General features: G+C 45.7%; 1 protein-coding gene across 14 annotated transcripts in view; it reads right to left on the bottom strand.

Annotated features, from left to right (window-relative positions):
* Positions 1 to 9,177: 9,177 nt before the first annotated feature.
* The window catches only part of LOC125716703 (adhesion G protein-coupled receptor L2-like), a 167,773-nt gene continuing 155,488 nt past the window's right edge, over positions 9,178 to 21,462 (bottom strand). For 4 of the 14 annotated variants that reach the window (XM_048989314.1, XM_048989315.1, XM_048989313.1 and 1 more), the window contains 7 exons: positions 21,309 to 21,375; positions 18,775 to 18,866; positions 16,068 to 16,236; positions 15,699 to 15,827; positions 14,818 to 14,914; positions 13,839 to 13,967; positions 9,178 to 11,107 (listed from right to left, as the gene is read on the bottom strand). In XM_048989314.1, coding sequence (XP_048845271.1) covers positions 10,350 to 11,107; positions 13,839 to 13,967; positions 14,818 to 14,914; positions 15,699 to 15,827; positions 16,068 to 16,236; positions 18,775 to 18,866; positions 21,309 to 21,375 — 1,441 coding nt within the window. In that variant the 3' untranslated portion in view covers positions 9,178 to 10,349. Of the gene's footprint in view, positions 11,150 to 11,340; positions 11,508 to 11,800; positions 11,849 to 13,838; positions 13,968 to 14,817; positions 14,915 to 15,698; positions 15,828 to 16,067; positions 16,237 to 17,097; positions 17,143 to 18,774; positions 18,867 to 21,308; positions 21,376 to 21,462 lie in introns of all 14 variants that reach the window. The other 10 variants (XM_048989317.1, XM_048989318.1, XM_048989327.1 and 7 more) reach the window with 9 other exon arrangements.

Consider the following 21,462-nt stretch of genomic DNA (forward strand, 5'->3'; position numbering starts at 1 on the left):
AGGTGGTGGGGTCATATGGGAACGCTGGAGGGTTGGGCCAGGTATTGGGGTGAAAGGGCAAGGCAGGGGGGTGGAGCCAGGTGTTGGGGTCATTGGGTAGGGCTTGGGGGCGGGGTCATTGGGTAGGGCTTGGGGGCGGGGTCATTGGGTAGGGCTTGGGGGCGGGGTCATTGGGTAGGGCTTGGGGGCGGGGTCATTGGGTAGGGCTTGGGGGCGGGGTCATTGGGTAGGGCTTGGGGGCGGGGCCAGAGAGACAGCCTAGTCGGGAAATGGGGGGGACATGTATGATGCAAAATGATCTGGAAAGCTTATTAATCGCATGTCTGAACAGACATCCCTGGAGTTTAGGGTATAACCATGGCCTGAACATAAAGATGAACAATCCTGATGTACCAAATATTTGGATTCCAGGTGAGCCAATACACCCCCCCTTCAGCCATGGTGATATCTGTGACCGTAACAGCCAGATCTCAGCAAACAAGCTCGGCATTTCACTGCATGTTTACACACAAAGACCAGTGTCCCCAGTCGGCCACGCCGGAGCACTTTTCCCGTGGCCCCTTTGGACGGTTTCTGGATGGTCGCATCCATAGCTTAGGGTAAGTACACAAAAAATGATCAGCTGACACATCTACACCAGCGACAGGCGCAGTGTAAAGTGGGCGTGACTCCAACTTACCTCCCTGTGGTGTTTGCTGCAAAACCAGCATGCAGAAAAGATCGAAATGCTTCCGGTCCACAATTCCTATGGGATTCTTCAGATTTCCTGTGACAACAGGTGGCTGGCAGTTAAGACTCCTTGCCACCCGGGAAGACCGTAATGTAAAGAATATCTCTCTCGATACATTTTCTTTTTGTATTCCTGTATTTCTTCTCACTGTCAAACTTCTTCTAGGGCCATGTTGCCTACAAAGCATTGTGCTCAGGGAACACATGGTCATGACAACGACAGCGCCACAACAATGGCGCTCCCTAACCGGCCGATTTGCCAGACTGATTCCTCACGAAAAAATTCCATATGCTTGATGCCAACACTCATCAAATCAAATGACATTCATGCAAAATAAACTTATAAATAAGCGTGCATTGGTGTTCTGGTTCGTTTGCAGGCACGTACGGCACGGGTGTCCTGTCACTCCTCGTTAAAGTTTACTGAACACCTCAGTAAAATAATTAGACGTACATCCCCACAGAGGAAATTGCACTTTGGCTGTTAACTGGAAACCTTGCATGGATGAATACTGTCTTAATGGAAGAGGCATTCATTTTTTTTTCCCCTGAAAATTTTCAGTAAAATATTTGAACTGATAATTGTTTAACCCTGATATTGATAAAAAAAATACATTAACACATGGAGATTATTAATAGCCACCACACGATTGCGCAGTCCGCACACCAGAAGGCTGCCTGGCTGATTGATGTGTTAGTTTATCAAATTGGCTGTCAGTCAGCTGACCTTCTGAGATGTTTTGTCATATTTCTCCTTTGTTGCCTTTTCTGCAGTGTAGCCACACCCAGAGAACCGCACATCTTGATATACACAACCCCCCCCCCACCCAAAACAATGGAGCTGGTCCATTGAACAGATCACATATCCCCAGCCAATACACCCTATTCCCTAAATTCCCACACCTCTGTCATGTCTTCCGGTTTCTGTGGCACAGAGCATGAGTTACGTACGGATGAACTTGACCAGTCGAGAAGCAGCACTTTGGTACCCCCCCCTCGAACACCCCCTCACCTCTGAGTTGCGGCTTCGCGGGGGCCCAGAACATATGGTAGTGCTTCATCTCCGTCCTGGGCTATAAATGATATTGGAAAGGGGACGTTCTCAGCAGCGGGGCGAATCTCACCCGCTTGCCAAGCGAAGTCAAATATTCCTTGAACACTTCCAAATTCCCACGGCTCCTCCGACCTGCCAGCTGACTTTACGATCTAATTGTTTCTGTCTAATTTAATTATTATAATGCAGATCCGTCTTGGGCTTTAACAAGCCTTGGTGACACCGTGGGGCTCTTCATCCAAATCTTCTTGTCTGTTCACAGACGGAAGGCTTTGTTTGCTTTCGCTGGGTATGATACTGGGTTAGGGACTCGTAATATTTGACGCAGCGAGTGCCCACCGCCCTCTGTTACATGAGGAGGCCGTAAGGCGTTGGCTAACCTTGACATATCCCTCATACATGAACACTGAGAGAGCTGCCGGCTTCATCGTCATAATCACCATCGTTAAATATCTGTCAGGAACAGATGTGGTGAGTCTATTGCTACCTTCAGGGCGCTGGAACATATAAAACAATAACATACTCTCCAACACCAGCAAGACAAGCAGCCCTGATGGCAGAGAGATGTTATTATTATTATTGTTGTTGTTATTGTTATTATTGTTGTCATTAGCAATAATAATAATACTAATAATGATGATAATGATAATAACAACCACAAGGTCTGAGTGAAGAGTAATGTCTCCATTTCTTTTACTTGTGATAGTTTTGGAAAATGGTATTGAACATGAGTAATCCTTAGAATATGCTCTTTAATTACACACTTTTCTACATAGTCATCAGATAACTTAATATTTTTGTGAAGCCGTCACGTTATCCTGTTCTCAGCTTTGTCAGTAGAAGTGTAGTAATCTTCTTTCAGCACATCATTATGCTCAAAGATTTAAACCAAATACTGAGGAGGATTCGCAGGGGTAAAGCGCAGCTATGTCATGCAGCTCACATGCCACCGTGGAGGCTGTGCTTCCCCACCCTGCCGCATCCAGCATGCAGTTCAGGCTCAACGCCCTGCAACTTACATCTTTTTCCAATATTGGAAGAAGACCTTTTGTGGAAATCGCTACACGCCCAATGAAGAAGTCGAGAATGCTGTCAGGACTTGGTAATGGAAACAGAATATGACCTTCTGTCATGACAGAGCGTGCTCTTCGCAAAACCTGCTTATTGTTGGTAAAAATGAATGCAGTTATCTGGTGACTATGCAGAGTAAAGCAGGCATTACTCCGCATTTAACCTGGTAACAATAGTAACAGGAATTGTACTAGTTGTAGCACTAGGGAGCAAAAATGTGGACTGTCTTGGGGTGCCTGAGGACCGGGTTGTGAAGCACATATATGTACTGCAGGTATTGAAAAGGAAGGACTAGCTCTCACAAGAGCAGCCCACTGGGAAAATTCCCGAACTTCCCAGTAGGGAACTGAGACGGAACAAAAATGTGGACTGTCTGGCAGGGAGCTGGGAGGGAGCAAAAACATGGACTGTCTGGCAGGGGGATGAGAGGGAGCAAAAATGTGGACTGTCTGGGACTCCCAAGGAGCCGGCTGGGAAACACTGACATATGCCAAGAGGCGATCCCCCGGGTCAGGACCCTGCCCCCCGCCCCTGGTTGGCAGCAAGATATGAGATTTGGGCTGCTTGACAACAAATTCTTAGGATGGTTTTTGTTGCCAGTCCGTCCCTAGATGGATGGATGGATGGATGGATGGATGGCAGGGATCCTGTAGAGCTCGAGGCCACATACTTCCACAATGTCACCCTTAACGTGAAAGCTAACACAAGTGACAGGGCTTCACAACTAGGAACAGGAAGAGGGGAACAATGCCGTTTTAAAGCTAATCCAGAGAACGCTGGTTTGGTTTACAGCAAGGTGACCCAGCAGCCGGTCATGTGGATTATTTTTCATAGATTCAAAGCGTACAAAGGTGGCTCAGAGGATAACATTGTAGCCTGACACCTCCAGTGCTGGGTAGCTGTGGAGTTCACATGTTCTCCCCGTGTCGGGTGGGTTTCCAAACATGTGCAATTAAGTTTTATTGCGCCATGTGCTGCTGGTGATCGGCCACCCCCCCCCCCCACCCAACCCGCCCATGACCTTCACTGTTTAAGCGGTTAAAATATGGGTGGAGGAATGCTGTGAGGCGTAAATCGAGTTTTGATTTTTCTTTTGACTCACAGCCAAAAACCAAACCTTTATAATGGACAAAAGCATCTGTGCTTTACACACAAGGGGAGACACTGTACATACTGTGTATAACAGCAGAATATGTAAGTACAGGGAGCTGCATTTCCCCTAACAGACACCCAGTGAATGAGGTAAACAGGCACACAATCATACAGGTGTTAAGTTACCCGATGGGGCTGGCGAATTGTAGTGCGTTGGTACCACACCTCCGTCAGAATTCACATCAATGTCACCGCTGATGTCCTGCCTCTCAAATACATGTCTCATTTGTTTAATATCATGGTACGCAATAAAATATTTCTTTACAGGTGAAGACAAAGGGCTGTGTTACGTTAAAAATATTCCGTAAAATGTTATTAAAACTGCGAGTGGATTAACGTCAGCGACCTCTTAAGCCTGAATGAAATCATATCGTCGAAATGAATTAAAAGGTATCGATCATTAATTGGGCCTAACTATGGGAATTACCTTGATGTTATCACTTTTACTGGAAAAAGGCAACGTACAGTCTTAATCCGTTAATCAAAGTGGACCTGAGGTCAGGCTTTTCACGGGGCTGAACAATTCAGCACGGACACTCCTTTCATTTTAACGTAATCTGTTAAATGACAATATTTCTTTCAGAACATTATATTACATGAACCACTCATATGGTGATATTCCTATTGTTCCAACCTTCCGTTTAATCTCCTATGTCTCTGACAGCCTTCTTAGATTCAGCTTAATCATTAATTTACAATCGTAATTGTGGATTAATGACTTAATTATATCACATTTGTGGTCACTCGTAAGTGATCATTTACATATGAAGAGCTCTGCACCTAGGGGGTCTTGAGATTCTAGAAAGGTCTGCTGGTGCTTCTCTTTTCCTGGGGGAGGCTGGCTTTTTATACCTTATATGAACTGTTTAATATTAATGTCAGCACTCCGATGGCACAGTCGGGGGCCACGAGACCCACGCAACCCCAAAACGCAGGTAACTTAATCCCCAGGTGCTTCTTGCAGGAGACGAGTAAGTACAGTTTATTTTCGCCCCATGACAGCACAGCACAAATGAGTCTCGCCATCCCTCAGATGTAGACCCCAGCCCCGATGCTGTGGCTTTCAGGGGACACACACACACACACACACACATACACACACACACACACACACACACACACGCATACACAAAGAAAATTTCTCTCACCCTAAGCTTAGCAATGAGAAAATGTGACAGGCACCCCTCCACTCCACAAACTCGGGGTGCAGACGACAAAGGTGCAAGAAAATCAGGGCCAGTAGCTTTCTAAGGTTCCCCCAGTACAAAACAAAACAAAACGAAAATGAAACAAAATACAAAAAGGCAAAACAAAACTGTTAGCAGAAGCCAGGTTCCATCCATACTTTGGAACTGCTCCCTGTACTGCTGGGGCCTCTACCCATAATCCTTTGTCAAAAAACTAGTGGCCCCCTCCCTCTGGGCCCCTCGGCTGTCTCACTGCCAGATGCCACTTTGCCGATTGGTAGCACGTTAGACGTAATATTCCTTCCTTCGCAAACGAATCCAGAGCCAAAACGATGCTGTAACAGTGGGGGGGGGGGGGGGGGGGGGGGGACAGAGATAGCGGGAGACGCTCCTGCCTGTTCCCCAAAAACGAAGCAGACTGCTGAAATAATTAAGTCAGGCCCTTATTAATCCCTGCACACCCATCCGCAGCCAGCGGCCTCAGCTCCTCCCCCCCTCGTGGTCCCCACCGAACGATTAGCGGGGAAAGAAATCGACCGCAACACGTTTCTTAATCAACAATTACTCCCGGCAGCCTGCTCCCTGCGTCGTGGCAAATAACCGGGAACGACAGTTAAAAGGGGTGCAGGAGTCTGGCCAGGATTAACCGGAGGGCGAGAGAGAGAGAGAAGGAGCGAATCTCTTCGTAGTAGATCTTTAATGATGAACGAGGGACAGCTGAGGAGAATCAACACAAACAACCACAGTCACCTGACTCTGCCTCCAGAGACCGACCCCCCCTTTTTCACAGTAACCTAAAAAGCCTGCAAACCCTCTCCGCGCTTCCCGTATGAGATCCTTGTAAAATAAGGTTGTAGATATATAAACCCTTGACCAATGGGTATATAAACTTTGCTAACACTACATTACTGGGGGGGGGTACCATGGGAAAGAGGTTACTCTGAGGTTCGTTGACATGTTTTCGGCTGATGGGAGGTGGCTGTAGGTCTGCTTTCGGGCTTCGGGCCTTAAGCCGTGTGTTCGGGGCGCCTCTGACATTGGGAGGCGAAGCCAGCGTAACTCATCTCTTACGCCGAGCCGTGTTACTCCGTTTGTCCTTTTAAAAGGTTTAGCTTCTCTCTGACACCCAAGTGAGGACAGAAACTCAAACTGCTGTGTTTCACCAGGCCTTTGCTTTCCTTTCGGCTGGGAGACCTACGCGGAACTGAAGCTTGGCTTGATTTCAGGGGTTTTTTGTCTGTAACATATTTAATCCTCCCCAGTTTTAATAGAATTGAATGATGTCGACACTTGCTGGTGTCAGGTTCTTCTCTGAAGGCTTACAAATCCTGAAAAAGCATGAACAATAGTTTGATATAACCATCAGCGAGCTGTTCCATTCCACCTTTCATTTGGCAGATTTCCACAAACTCCTCGCATTTATTAAAAGCCCTTACAGGGACTAATCTCCTGCAGCGGACAGAATCCCCTTCAAAGGACTGATTTATGTTTCGGGAGACCGCACCAAACATGTTTACAATGCAAATATTGTTTTGAAATCTCTGTTAAGAAAATATTAGCGAAAAGCTCTTTGAGTTGCTGAAACATTTTTTGTCTCCTCCAGTAGAATTGCGAATCCTGTTATTAGCCTGTAAAAACATCTTCATACGATGTGAAGATCAACTTAATGTGAGTAATATCCAGAATATAATTATCATCCTCTACTTTCCTTATAATTATGAACCGGTTTGGCAAGGACCCACGATGCCAGCGAGACGGGGGTGTCTCTCTCTGTGTGGTCGCTTTCAGAGTGTTAGCAAACCTCGTCCTTCCACACATTTCATGCAAATGAAGTCCTTTTGCACATTCCAGCTCGACAGCAAAAAACTGACTTATGTAAGCACATGTCAATATTTATGCCATTAGCCTTAACCTATATGAGTCCATCATTAGCGGGATCTTTGTGTTTCTTCGAACTCCGTGCTACCTGTCATTTACGTAGCATGCCCCTGACCTAACGCAATGATTTTTGACAGGTTTTGGCTATTTGCTGCAAGCTATTAGTCAGTGTTTAGCCTGCTAGCGGGTAGGCATTCATCCACGCATATCGCAACGTAACTGACGTGTGAAGAACTCCTCTGTCATGCCCACGTAGGTGAAATCGAGAAGTGTCTCATGGGCTTAAGGCGAAGGCTAATAAAAAGTCAGAGTGTGTCTCTCAGAGAGACGCCCCCCTCGCTCACCGCCAGCGACGCTACTCTCAGCCCCACGGCTCCTGGCCTACTTCTAAGCTAACGGTGCGCAAAAGAAAGACCTTTCTCCTGCCGCTCAGACGGCAGCGGCCCTGGCTCACCGATTCTGGGAAGGCCGGGTGCGTTTGGAAAGCAGAATCAGAGCACGTGGCTCGGTGGCGATAGCAGCTTTCGCAGTTTATCGAGAAAACAAACTGACCTTCAAATCCGGGCCTCTGTGGGAGTGTCGGTGGTCTTCAGTATATAGACAGCAGCGGGGGTGGAGGTGGAAGCCGAGTGAACATTCGTGTGGAAGAACATTTCTGACGGGGGCAAGGAAGAGATGGTAATCTTCAAATAGCTATTAGCTGTCTGCGTCCTCCTGGCTTCAACATGAATATCTCATCTCTATGAAATGTATTATATATCCTTTCCACACTGAGGGGGAGCACACTGCAACAAATTATTTGTTTGTGAAATCCATTAGCTTGCACCTTTTCCCTCCACTTTAATCCTCTGTGTAGTTGCACTTCGCAGGCGTACACAGACATACACAGCACGCCTGCCTGTAATCGATTATAAATGCGATGTAGGCAGACTATACAGGTATATGTGTCCTATTCGACGATTGCATGAAGGTGATTTACAGTTGGTGCGATTACATAGAATAACGACTGTCATACGATGTTCCCATTCCCAGTTCGACAAATCCCCATTCATACATCTGACAATCTCCCCACTGCAAAGGCAAGGGAGGCCGCGGTCAGTTTATATAAACAAACACCCCCCCCCCCCCCCCCCCACCCAACAGAGGGGACAATTTGTTCGGCTGAAACATCAAAAGACGTCGCTCCTTTCAAACAAGCTGCAAAATGAAAGAACGCTTTTCCAGCACGGATCGAGCCCTTTTTTTCTCTTAACATTAAGCTGCCCGACTCTCAGCATTAGGCTGTTTTCAAGTCTTTGCCCTTGTGATTTAAGATCGGCTTCCACGGGAATTCCGGCTCATTCCACGGGACTTGCCCCTCAAACCCGCGCTCTCCCGGGGTCGACAAAAAGAAGCAGAACAGAAATGCAAATATTCATTAATTACGGCAATGACAGATAGAGGGTCTCCCGCGCGGTGCCCGTCACAGGCGAGGCTGCCGGTTCCCCGTGACAGCCGTGTCCCGCCAGGAGACGGCAGAGGTTGATGATGGCGCGGTTTCCATGGCGGGTCCCTCAGCGGGAGGGCTGTCTCCCGTCATGCTATCAGGTAGCGCTAGACACAGCCCCACGATCTGAATACGCCCCATCCAGAGTGGGCCGAAGGCGAGACCTCGCCATGACAGCGATCTCTCCAAGTCCCTGAGCAAACTGCTTTACAGTCAAGGGCTATTACAGGACCTGCCCTTAAGGATTATTATTATTATGACACGCTAAAAAAATACGCAGGGGAACAGCCTTTGGGACTCGATGCGATGTAAACAAAGGATTGGGAAAGCTAGTTGCAAACTAAGCAGATGACAGTACCATTTGGTGCTCTGTGGTTCGGACAGAACAGACCACTGTGCAAAAAATGGTTCCTGTGCAATTTTTAGAGACTTAACCTACAGGGAGTAACGAGTGAAATTGGTAAAGTCAGCTAAACTTTGAGGACCGTGCCGGAAACAGCCCTTGCTTACCGCGCCACAGCGCTGAGATTTTCATAATTACTGATTTTCCTTATTGTAACTATACCCTCACGCCCCCCCCCCTGTATAAAATTTAAGGAAGACAGATAATAACAAGAACATGAAAAAAAGAACCTCACATTTATTTAATATTAAACAATGTTGAATTTACATCATTTTCTAGTAATGGGCTCTTTAATTATACAAAAGAATAAAGTAAACGTACAGTGCTGAAATAAGCCCCGCCTCCTTTCTCAACCTTCAAAGTCTATAAATAATTGCCGAACCCATGCAGCTGGATAAAAATCAAACGGATGTCAGTAACTGGCATTAAGTGCCTTGGTTTACATTTCTTCTATCAAGTACTTGTGGTAAAATAAATTACATAATTATCCAAGTGTGGAAGGCATGGTCTGTCAGATGAAAAGAGCTGCTTCCTTTCCATTAAACCATCATACAGTATGTACATTTTTTGGCAATGTGAAATACAAATATTTTTCTTTTTTTTTGTTTTTGTTTCTTTTCTGGACAAAATTCATAATTTATGTGAGCGCAAAACACTGTTTCACAAGCGGGGAGATGGGTAATAAATGGCCTGTACCTCTCTGCGGCATCTTTAATATATATTTCGTCAAACGTACTACAGTTACTGAATTGTAAGAAGAATAAAACACATTCTATAACATATGTGCAACCTTTACACAATAGTTTCTTCAAATTTTAAAATTTCAATGAAAATTACATTTACGGTTGTCACAAATTTCGATTGTACACTAGCGATACAACAAAATATATTTTTTCCATCAGCCGTTACTTTTGACAACATTGAGAAAATATAAGGCTTGTGGCTCGATTGCTAGTGGTCATCATTCTTCACCGCGACAGGACTCTGGCGCCAGCCTTCCGAATCCGGCGTTCCTGATCGCATAACGTTCACAGGAATAGGGATGTCGTACCCTCGAACGGACCCTGGTCCCAGAGCTCGACTCGTATTTAATACGAGACTTGGCGTCACCACTGACGCTTCCATACATTCTACGCGAAGGCCGGCAGCCATGGATACGCTAGTGTGTCTCTCTGTAGTGTCCTCGCTATGTTCAAACACGCGGTCAGATGGTCTTGGAAGAAGAAGGGAAACGAATCACAAAACATCTATGGTCGGCATGGGAGATGGGGTCAACTGAAAGAAATGGGAAGTCTCGCTCTATATACACGTCGTGCCTTCCAGGACTGGTGGGCCAGAGCGGATGTCCGATGCGAGGTCATTGATGGAGATTCACTCATCTGTCGGTACTCAAAGACTCGTGACCAACTGCATTTGTCCTTCTTTGACCTCTCCTTCTGAGACGCAGCTTTCATCGTTAATGGGGATGATATACCCATTACTATTACCACTGCTGATATGGTAATACACCTGAGGTTGTAGTCCGTCTCCTAGGTTGGGCATGCTCTTGTAATAAGCATCATCGTTCTCGCTCCCCTTGGCGGGGGAGACGTCGTCCTGTGTGTCAGGGCCATCCTCAGGGTAGGGTGAGTCTCTGAGATTGGGGAGGCTGGCGTACAGGGAGTCTCTGTTCGGGGACTGGGGGACGTCCTCGGCCTTGGCCGGGAGCTGTGAGGCATAGGTTTCGGCACCCTCCGTCTTTACTGTTTTCTGCGGGTGGCATAGGAGCGAGTGAGTCCGCTGGGGGAGGAGTGGAGCCTCCAGCTCCTTGTGTAGCAGCTCCAGGCCGATCTTGTCCCCATGGACGAGGGACGAGCAGTCGTCGAGGATGCCGCCGGTGCCGTCGTCCCCGCCGGCACCCCCTAGGGCCAATTTGGGCGGGGCACTCTCTACATTCTGACTCTTGCCACAAGACCTGAGGTTGTTGTGCACCAACTTGGAGATGATCATCTTCTCAAAGGCGGCGTCGTCCAGGCCCAGGCCGCACTCCACAGCCTGCACGCCGTTACCGTAGTCACCGTTGCGAAGCGAGTAGCTGTTGTTGAAATTGCCATTCAGGGGCAGCGTGTCCATTGTGCTCGTGTCCCTGGTGTTGTTCATCGAATGTCCTGCGAGGGGAGCACACAAGGGAAGCTCCCGTTAGATTGCACCTATCAAACAAGTAACAAAAAAGACTTAATACTGTTCAGGACATAAGAGGGCCTTTGATTTCCTAATCCACAATGTCAGAATATGTCTGAATGAAATGGTCAAAGGCTCATAGAAGCAAAACAAATCATTATAGCGTTAAAACGAGCTAACATGCTCAACAAATGATCACAGCTATAAAAACACAACCTACCAAAATGATCTCAAAGCTACCGGGGCACTCAGCTGCACTCTCTGGAGCTTCGACATGCTTTTGCTTTGCTGACACCCTGTACGTTTCACACACTCCTGGGGAGCATCTCTCTACCCCCGAATTCATCCTTTGCTCACGTTCTTCTAAAAGAAATGTGGGTATTTGTCCTAAACAGTATTAAAATGCACAAAGATCTGTTTATCAAATACTCCACAAGACAAATACAAAAAAAGGAAAAAGATACACATGAGGCACAAACTCGCAAGCTAGCATGGTTACGAGACTGAAATGAAAAAACCTTCTGGAGAGGCGGTGGTGGTGAAGAAGGAGAGAACTGAAAAGTGGGAAGATATCAATGGGGATGGAAAAGAGAGCGATGTTTAACACGGACAGGCATCTCTCTCACGACAGGGGTCCACAAGGCGGCTGACAGCAAGACAGAGCAGGTGGGATGACTCACTTTGTACCAGTCACATCATGTCTGCCTGCCCTGGCTACCTACGGGTAGCTGATGTACAAAAAGAAGTGCAGCGATTTATTATAACGCGATGGATCATTGCCAAAAGGACAAGCAAATCTCAACATCTCCGTGGCGACAGTGAGCATTTGGGGCGCCGCGGAGGCCACGGGGGAGCAGCGCAAACGGCCACGGCCCACCCCCAGTGACAGCCGCGACCTGGGACGAGCGGTCAGGTTTCTGCGAGCATGCGTCATCAAAACTGGAAGCAGTGAAATTTTTAACATGATCGTTGGGGGGGGGGGGGGGGGGGGGTGAGGAGGAGGGCAGATGAGCGAAGGAGTATCAGACGGCTGACTCAGTCTGACGAAAAGAGAGCGATAAGTGAAATTCCTGCAAGAGATATGGGGCAGCGATAAAGTAACACGGATGGGGGCATCCTGTGCTCGAATATAGGGGCAGTTTATGTCGACATGCCGTTGTTTCAGATAAGGGATTTTAATCTCTATTGTCAGAAGACAAACATGCTTCACAAAAGAAAGACAGACATGACAATATGAGGCAAAATGAATGGCCACAGATTTCAAAAGAATAAATGATAAAAAGACCCAACAATCAGTGCTGTGTGGGATGACGGCATTTTGTTTACAGTTTCCTGTAAAATCAACTTTATCTACAAAGGAGGGAGAAGCAAACGCGCCGAAACTGAAGCTGCTGGTATGAGATTCACTCCTTGCCTCCAATTCTGTGGAGTTCAATGCAAGGCATATTAAATATACATTAAAGCACTAAAATAATTTAGAAAAGCTATCTAAACAGTCCCATGTCTTGCTGCTTTACAGGTTAGTACTTTTTACCCTCTGACCAACAGTGTTCTTCGAAATATTCTCCGAAGCATACACTAAAGGATTTATTTCTGTTTGCGGATTATTCTAATCAGCGCGTACCGGCCCCGTCGTAAATGTGCTTTGCTAAAATTTGAGATGCGACATTCCTCAAGTCATGCGGCAGTCCCTCTGATCACCAGGGTCTCAATAAAACAAGGCGATGCTTTCGTTTCCAAATATTGTTGCAAATTCAATTTAAAATTTGTGAAAACATGAAATAGTAACATTGTGTCATGCAGGAAAACAAATATTCTGGATTTCACCATACAGAATTTAATCTATTTTTATTTAAATAGACAAGTTTGAACAAATAAGTTTAACTTAAAATCAGTTACATTTAATAGAAACATTCCATTACATAGAAAATTAATTTGTATTTTATCGTGAAGGATTTAATCTATTTTTATATAAATGGACAAGATGGAAATTTTGAACAAGAAACCAGTGATGCTGATGGCTGAGTGGAGGCTTGCTTCCACACTGACTGCACCTCTCTCCATAAGTATTTTTCCTAAAAGTCTTCCAAAATACACGGAAGTCAGGTGGCTTAACAGAAAGACTAAAAATAAATACTCAGGAACCTCCCGGATGGCTGACACTGATTTTGTGTGTATTTAACTTTCACGTCTTGCATAACGCTAAAACTTAGCCGTACGACTTATCTTCTTAGCGCGCCTCATTTTAAAACAAACCGACTCTATTAAAAATGCATTAAGTTTTGTTTGTGCCGGGATGTTGCTGTGGAAATGCCCCACGGAGCAAATAATGTCTGTCATTTATAATCTTTAGCATAAAAAAAACACTTTCAGGAATCTCAATACCCATTAACTCGTAAATAATATCAAAACTTGAAAACTTCAGAGCCATCAAGAGGAAGAAGTCAGCACATTCCCTTAAGCTTTACGAAACTACTTCCACAGACATTATGTTCTCTGCTAATAATAATAATAATAATAATAATAATAATAATAAATGTTTGTACGATGTAACGAGTGCCAATGGGTCCATAGACCCCGAGGGTTAGTCATGTGACCCAAGGAAAGGTAAACATGGCGATGGGATGCGATCTGTCTGCTGCTGATGCGATGATGGACTGGGGGAGATGATGAAGAGGATTAGGGAGAGCAAGGCTGTAAAGGGGTAGATATGCACACCTGAGGAGGCAAAGCCGGCAGCCGGGGGGGTGTTACACACAGCCGTTTCAGCGAGCAGGGTGTTATACGGGTTGTTAGTGCCGTGGGGCCGCAGAAGGGGATTAGTTAGTAGGTAATTGCTGGTCATCCCTGGAACAGTGGTACAGACAGAAAATTTTCACAACATCTGCAGTGGGCTCACATCACAGACCTCTAGCGCCTTAAATACAACGGACATCTCTGACCGAGGCCTGTTGATTTCAATCGGGTTCCGGCCAGTGCGACCCGACAGTATACAAGTCGTTTAAGACGTGCAATTACGCGTGGATAAACACACGAGAGGCAGCTGAAGGGGAACGCAGAGCCACATCGACCCCGTAACTCGGAGGAGGTCTGTGCTAACCTCTCCCAGTTGTGCCTTGTGGCCGAATGTATAGGATTCATAATTGCCTTCCACAGAGAAGAACCTCATTATTGCCTGATCACAAGGATCAGTTCTCCGCTGGTTCCAGTCATATTGGATCTCATTGTTTGGAATAAAATCTAAATATATCCATTTTAGGATATCAAAGCCGGAGGAGAAAGGGAACAATCCCTGAAGTCCTGCCCACACGCTTACAGTCTGAGTGCATTCTCATATTAAGTGAACAGTTTTTATTTAACACCCCTACAAATTGGTCCTGTCAGCATTCTGTCATCTTCCCGTCGATCAAAGTGTATTTAATTTCATATAATGTTATTAAAATGGACTTTGCCTTGGGTTACCTAGTGTTTCCTAAAGGGCTGACCAATTAAATGAAATAAATATATTTTTCCCCATTATTTAGACATAACTCCTTCATCTTACTAGATCTCAAAATGTGAGATCCTTTTTAACAACATAATTATGGTTGAATTTCTACATCATCACAACATTATAATGTTTATTATTATTATTATTATTATTATTATTCAGCTGCAAACAAGTAATATTCAGTCAGAAACAAAATAAAGAGCTTACCTTGGTTAAGAGTTGAGCTGCTGTTGATGTCACCTGACATGAACGAGGATTCTGATTGCTTCCTGACGGTGTCATTCCACATCCTCCTGATACGGCTCTGGCCAATAAGAGCAGAGAGAAGGCATTGGGTCTTCCCCGTTTTGACATTTCGGTGCCCATGCATCATTATGTACAGAGGCAGCCCTGGATGTCACATCTTCTCGTGTTTAGGGTGAGCCACTATGAGCCACAACAGGGATTGTAAACTACGATTTCAACCATATCAATTAAAAGGACCCAGATTTCACTTAGGCTTTGCATTCTTGCTGAGTGCTGTCTGGTCAGTCATGTTACTGTGAAACAACTTTCAATCCAGGAAGCAAACCAGTCAAAGCACGAAATGAACCAACCAATTTAGCCAAGCACAGGAGCATTTCAATTTTAAAGTAGTTTGTAAAACCTGTGTCCATACTGATATGGATTAGGTGGTCACCCTACTGGTGCCTCAGCTTGCCGGTCTTCGAGACCCCACAGGATGGAGAGTGGGAACCCTTAGCAGAATGTCACCATAACACAGACAGGGCTTTGTAATTAACTGTAAGTTAAGCTTAAGTGAGCTAAATCTTTGTAGACTGCAGTATTCTGTTACATCTTGGTGAAACACACCATGTACAACACGGATTCTATCTCCTGCATCATAGAAAAATGCCGCCAAATAACCCTAATAGTCCAGGATCAGCCTATCAGCTCACCCCTCCTTTATCTGACTTAATGGCGGTATCACCGAGCTAATGGCGATACCACAGATGACAGGGAAAAGCGCAGAGCAGACAGAACGCGCACTGCAGACACGTGACGTGGCTAGCCATCTCCGCGCAGCGCACGTCGTTCGTTCCGGGTACCTGCGTCGCGGAGGAGTAGCGCGTGCTGGCCCTCGTGGTGGACGTCTTCGCCGAGCTGTGCGAGCTCTCGGCCGGCAGGCCCCCACAGCAGTACGACTGACGCAGACACTTGCTGTACTCCTTACGCACCTGCACAAGCAGACAATCGGGGTTACCATGGCATGAGATTAGCCGTAGTTCATGCTACGCACTGAAAACATCGGCACGCTCGGGAAACAATCGCTAACATGTGACAAAAAAGGTGTAGAAATCCAGTCACAAATAGCTACCAGAAAGTATTTAATTCTGCTGCTTTTCACTATTAAAGGAGACCCCCCGTAAAAACAAAACAACCCTCGAAAGCATCAGTAAGGTCCATCTCCTACTCACCTTCTTCTGGAGAAGACAGTGGAAGATGAAGATGAACATTCCTTGTAAAGTGTTGAATATCGTGAAGAGATACGCCATGACGATGGAAGACTCATTCATAAAGAAGAGACCAAAGGACCATGTCAATCCCAGCAGGCAAAGCAAAGCGAAGGCTCCCAGGACCCAGGATCTGAAGACGAGAGACAAACAAATCCGTCACAAAACAGCCACATGTTCCGGGGCAGAGATGACTCACATGTCTAGGAAAACACTAAGAGTGCTAATTAGCTAATCCCTTAGCCACACAACACGACGATGGCTCCGACTCGAACTGGGGGCCGACGGCAGGTCAGCCTGGGGACCCTGAGAAGTTACAAGACCTTTGCCGGTTTTAAAGGACATTTTATCTGTTTCTCTAAACGACAAGGACAAGATGAAGCACGTAACTGCATGCAACGCCAAAGCACAAACACACATATAGTAAGAACAGGTGGGCACGGATGCTAAACAAACTGCCTCTTATTAATTATTTCCGCCAATCAAATGAAGTCCAAAGACATTCGAGGTGCCCAGTGGATGTCACTGTATGCTGGAATTGAAATGAAATGAGGGAATAATGTTGAAAGATGAGGATTAAAATGAAAGAGTGGAAAAACTCAGGCCCTCGGTAATGTTCTAACTTGATAAATGACTTTTTATCTGCATAGCTAGAAAGGAGGAGAAGCAGGAGAGGAAACACAAATTAGATAAAGAAGAACAAATGGTACGTTAGACGTTGGGATAAAATGAAAAACAATGGCGGAAAATGAGTAATGAACGTAATTAAGATTCCAAAGCAAATCAAATGGAACTTATAATTTCCCATCGATTTAATGACACGAATAATTTTTGCTCATTAATTTAATTACAGATCTGTTTAATGGCTAGGTTCTTCTCGAAAACTTTAGTGTGAGGGGTGAGTAAAATTCAGTCACGCTTGTAGAACAGAAAATTAAATTATTCTGGGATTCCCAAACAAAAAGATGTCACATTGATACAAGGTAGTGCTTACCCGGGCAAATCTGCATTATAGTAGCCATCACAAACACGGTAATTACTGGTGTGGGTTAAAAAAAAAGGCAGAAGGGAGGGAGGGAAGGAGGGAGAAAGATGCTGGAGATTAGCCTCCGCCTGTGTCCACAGCATGCAACTTGTTACACCCCCTCAAACCCCCTCCACCACAACTAGGGAGTTTAAGACCCCGACGCTTGAGTAAATCCCACCGATAGCTTCTGCTTTTAAATCACCACCAAGCAGGACAGTTACTCCGAATACAGCAGATGGTTCTCATCCCTAGTGGGAGGGGGGCGGCACACCCATTCCGAGTAACCGGAGGGGGGAAACGCGCCCCCTCTGACTCTTTCGAGATGGTGCGGGAAATTGCATGTTTAAATGAATAGCTCATTTATTTCAAATTGCTCGTTCTCTTGTTTGTTTGCTTTCGTTGTCCGTAACGAGTAAGGAAGATGTCTTCGCCGTCCCTAAAAGGGATTGGGTGTCACTTAGTGCCAGCTCCACCAATAAACACCCCCGTCGCTCCCGGTTGTTTGCTACATTTCAGCAGATGGGCTCAAACTACTTTAAGAACTTTATTTTCAATATAAATAAAGCTGAGAGGCGGCTGAAAGCCTGATGGCACTGTTGGGTAGCTATGGCTGCGTGGGTAATGAAGCACATAATCAGTAACAAATAGATTCAAAAGAAACAGTTCAAGTTTATCGATAATCAATAAGCATCAATGTTATTGGTGTGACTGATAAGCTTCTCAATGGTTATTACACCATTTTGTATTTGGCTAATGCAGCTGTATAATTAGCTTTGGCAATTGAGGCACAACCGTAAACGGTTATTTGACACCAGACACCCCTTGCCCATTAACTAATATGTGGATATAAATTAAGGTACATTGTTCAAAAGTACAACAGCAAGTTCCTTCACGGGATGGCCTTTATGACTTGTGATTCTCGAATATAAATCTGTTCACTGCTAAAAGGGAATTATTATTAAGTGTGCATATATTATTAAAGTGCAAGCACTATACAGACATGACACCATGATATATAAATGGAGGTGATCACATAACAGAGTAAACATAGAGATTAAAACAATAAAATGCGGATGTCCAAAGATATCGGTCTGTCGACTCTCCCAAATAATCCAGGCAGTGCAGTAAGAACAGCAGTAGTCACGAAAGTGGAGGTGTGCATCTTAGCAAAACTGGTCTGCAATACTGTTTAAAGGCAGTAGATTAAAACACACACCATACTGAAGTCCCCAAATATGTTTATATATCTAATCAATACCGTTTTCAGAAAAAAGTAATCAATGAGCACACAGTAGTAGAAAGAATACTAGACATTGTATTGAAAACATTCCTCCAAATTCTCACAGAAAAGAATTTTTTAATAGACCCAGGATGTGTAATATGAAATAATCAATAAAAGGACTTTTCAAATTGTGCTGATTTTACAGGGGAGATGAGGTGTGGGTCTGCGTGGGATAGAGCAATGAAACATGCCCCTGCTGTTATTCCATTTACCTTTGTTATTAAAACTTAAATAAAACTTAATTCTGGGCGTCTGGCTGGGAGTGCAGTGACGTCGCGACGGCCAAGCGGTTAGCGGCAGATAGACGTTATAATCTCGTTAAAGATGACTTCATGTCGTGGAAAGCCAGTAACTTCACTTACTTGATGTTCTCCAACCGGCTGGAGTCGGGTTTCAGTGAAGACGCGTGCTTCACCATTTTGTACATGGTTATAATCAGGAAGATGAGGTTTAACTGTCAAAACAGAATGACGCCAATGTTAATATGTCATCGTTAATGCACGAATTAAATCGGGGAGTTGTTAATTGTCTAGTCGTTATTGATTCGAAAAGGGCCTGCCTTCAAAGCTGATTAGTCTAAAGGGCTAATGTAAGACACGACATCCGCCCCCCCATGAGAAGCCTGGCGCCAGATTTAACGTCATCAAATATCAACGGGAACATGAAAATGCTAATCCGGGGCTAATAAATTAAAAGCATAGCTCTCAAAAAAAGGAGACAAAATCCCAGATCATAATGTCACAGACAAACAGTCTGTGACCCGAATGGATGAGAGAAAGTAAAGTAGATCTGCGTATAGCAGGGAATTCTGGCTCCGACTTCGGAGTTAGCGGAGATCGGCCTTCACCTCCGGGACTCCTCAGGGATTAGCACCATTCTGCCCCGACGGCGGCTCAGCATCGCTCGGAACAGAGGCAGATGGTGCGGCCAGTGTTCGCGGCCCCAGAAATCGGGCAGTTTACTTGCCCCGTCAGAGTCTCGGAAACTTTCAGGCAGGCCAGCCGTTGTGAAAAGCCACGTGAGCAGAAATACGGAGAAAACGGGGCACTGGAGTTTTGCTTTACTTCGATGGACATGCTGCGGAACGGGACCCCTCTATTGAAGAGCCGTAATTAAACACAAAGTGACACGCTTTGGCGGGTCCATGAAACCGTCGTGTCTCCTAAACCAAATGCTTGCCCGCACATAGACGACCGCGGAGACAGACGCTGGGGAAATATCGACTGATCTGACGGCATCTCTTATCTGCCGTCTGAAAGCTGAAGACAAACAAGCCGATCGGAGCAAAACAGATGGATGAAGTAGATGTGTGGAGAGCTCCGTTGCGTCTCCCCGTGACTGTTTGGGTCTCTCTGCTTTTCGCCATGCTGTCGTCAAAAACCCAGCTTCGGTGCTGCCCTGAAATCAATCAGCCGGCAATATGGACCAGAGCGATCTCGGGAATACGGGAGGGGAGGGGGGCATGGGGGTGGGGGGGGGCTTTTACATCACGTATTACACTGGTGTTACATTTGCTCAACCGTCACCTGATCGTGCCTGCATGCGCCCGGCGGCTCAGAATGCATCTCGCAGAGCCCGCAGCATAGACAGAGATCTGATGAGACAGTGGAACTGAAATGGGAGCCACAAACACCCCCCTCCCTCCCCCCCCATGCACTTGCTACCCAGCTGCCTTCCCTAGGGCTCCTCCTCGCCTGCAAAACAGCTCCTTGCAGCATGGCGACAGCGCAGGGGGAGATGCGGCCAGTGGGCCGGCGGTAAAAGCTTCCAGTCGAGCGCGTGCGGTGAACTGGCCGTGAACTGGGTGCGATATTAAAGGCCGGGCTGGAGACTCACAGACGCCGCCGATGGCACTGGGGCCTCAGGCCATTTCCATGTGAATTATTCTACAGACCGGGTGAGGAGCGGAAAGCCGACCCTAGTCTTCGTGTGGCGGCGTTTTTGCTGAAGTACATTTAATAAACATCCGATAAACAAACCACTCCTCGCCAAAAATTAAAGTCACTTTATAAAAATGGAAGGTCAGGAGTGTTCCAGGATACAGGACCTTACACCTTCATCTCAGTAAATCCCACTTTGATACCTGACCTATCCATAGAACGATTTTAATTCCATGGATTCAAAATCTAAGCATTTCATAATAAAAGTATGAAGGCTAAATCCGGAGAAATGGACCGCTAATGCACTTTACATTCAGTATGCTGTATAATTGACGCAACTCTGAAACACTGTCTTCGATCCCCAGCAGATCTTTTCAATATGTCCAGTCTGATTCTACTTTCGACTTTATGAATTTGCAGTAGTATCGAATTTTTTTTAAATACGCAACGACAATAATAAAATGAATCAATACATAAGACTCGTATATTTAAATACACAATAAAAAGTCTCTTTATATTAAAAACCCTATAACAAATATACCTGTCTTTCCAATAAGACATAGTTCATTTAACATGTCATCCTTGTGCGCATTAGTCTTTGTGAATAAACTGAACGTCAGACTTAAAAGGTGTCAATGTGCAGATTTACTTAAGTTTTGAGATGTTTTCACAAGGTGCTGTGGAACATTTTTCTCATCTGTCTGACACAGAGCTGTGTATTACAAGCATAAGCCCACACATGCAGGGTACCCTGCAGAAATCCTCTTATGGTTAAGTAGAGGTGGCTGACCCAATCGTACAGGGTGCGTTTCCTAAGGTCCAGTAGGCGTGAACCTGACCTACTGCCCACCAGCTGACCGCTAAGTCCCAGCCGGCTCTGAAATCACGCGGCTCTGATCTGATTACGTTTCTCAATGGCTGCACTGGAATGCTGGCATGGGGATTAGCGTGTACTAAAGGGTCAGGCTCCGCCCCCTGCCAAAGGTCCATTCACAGAAAAACAAGACTCCGCTTACCATGATTATGAAGGTTACAGGTCCAATAAAGCTCCAGATGAAGTGATTGTCAGCTCTCAACCAGCAACTAGAGGGGACAGCAAAATGACAAACATGGTTAGTCAACCGACGCAGATCTTTTGATGATCTGTTAATGTCCATCCATCCACTGATC

Source organism: Brienomyrus brachyistius, chromosome 21 (assembly GCF_023856365.1).
Source record: "Brienomyrus brachyistius isolate T26 chromosome 21, BBRACH_0.4, whole genome shotgun sequence".
Classification (NCBI taxonomy): domain Eukaryota; kingdom Metazoa; phylum Chordata; class Actinopteri; order Osteoglossiformes; family Mormyridae; genus Brienomyrus; species Brienomyrus brachyistius.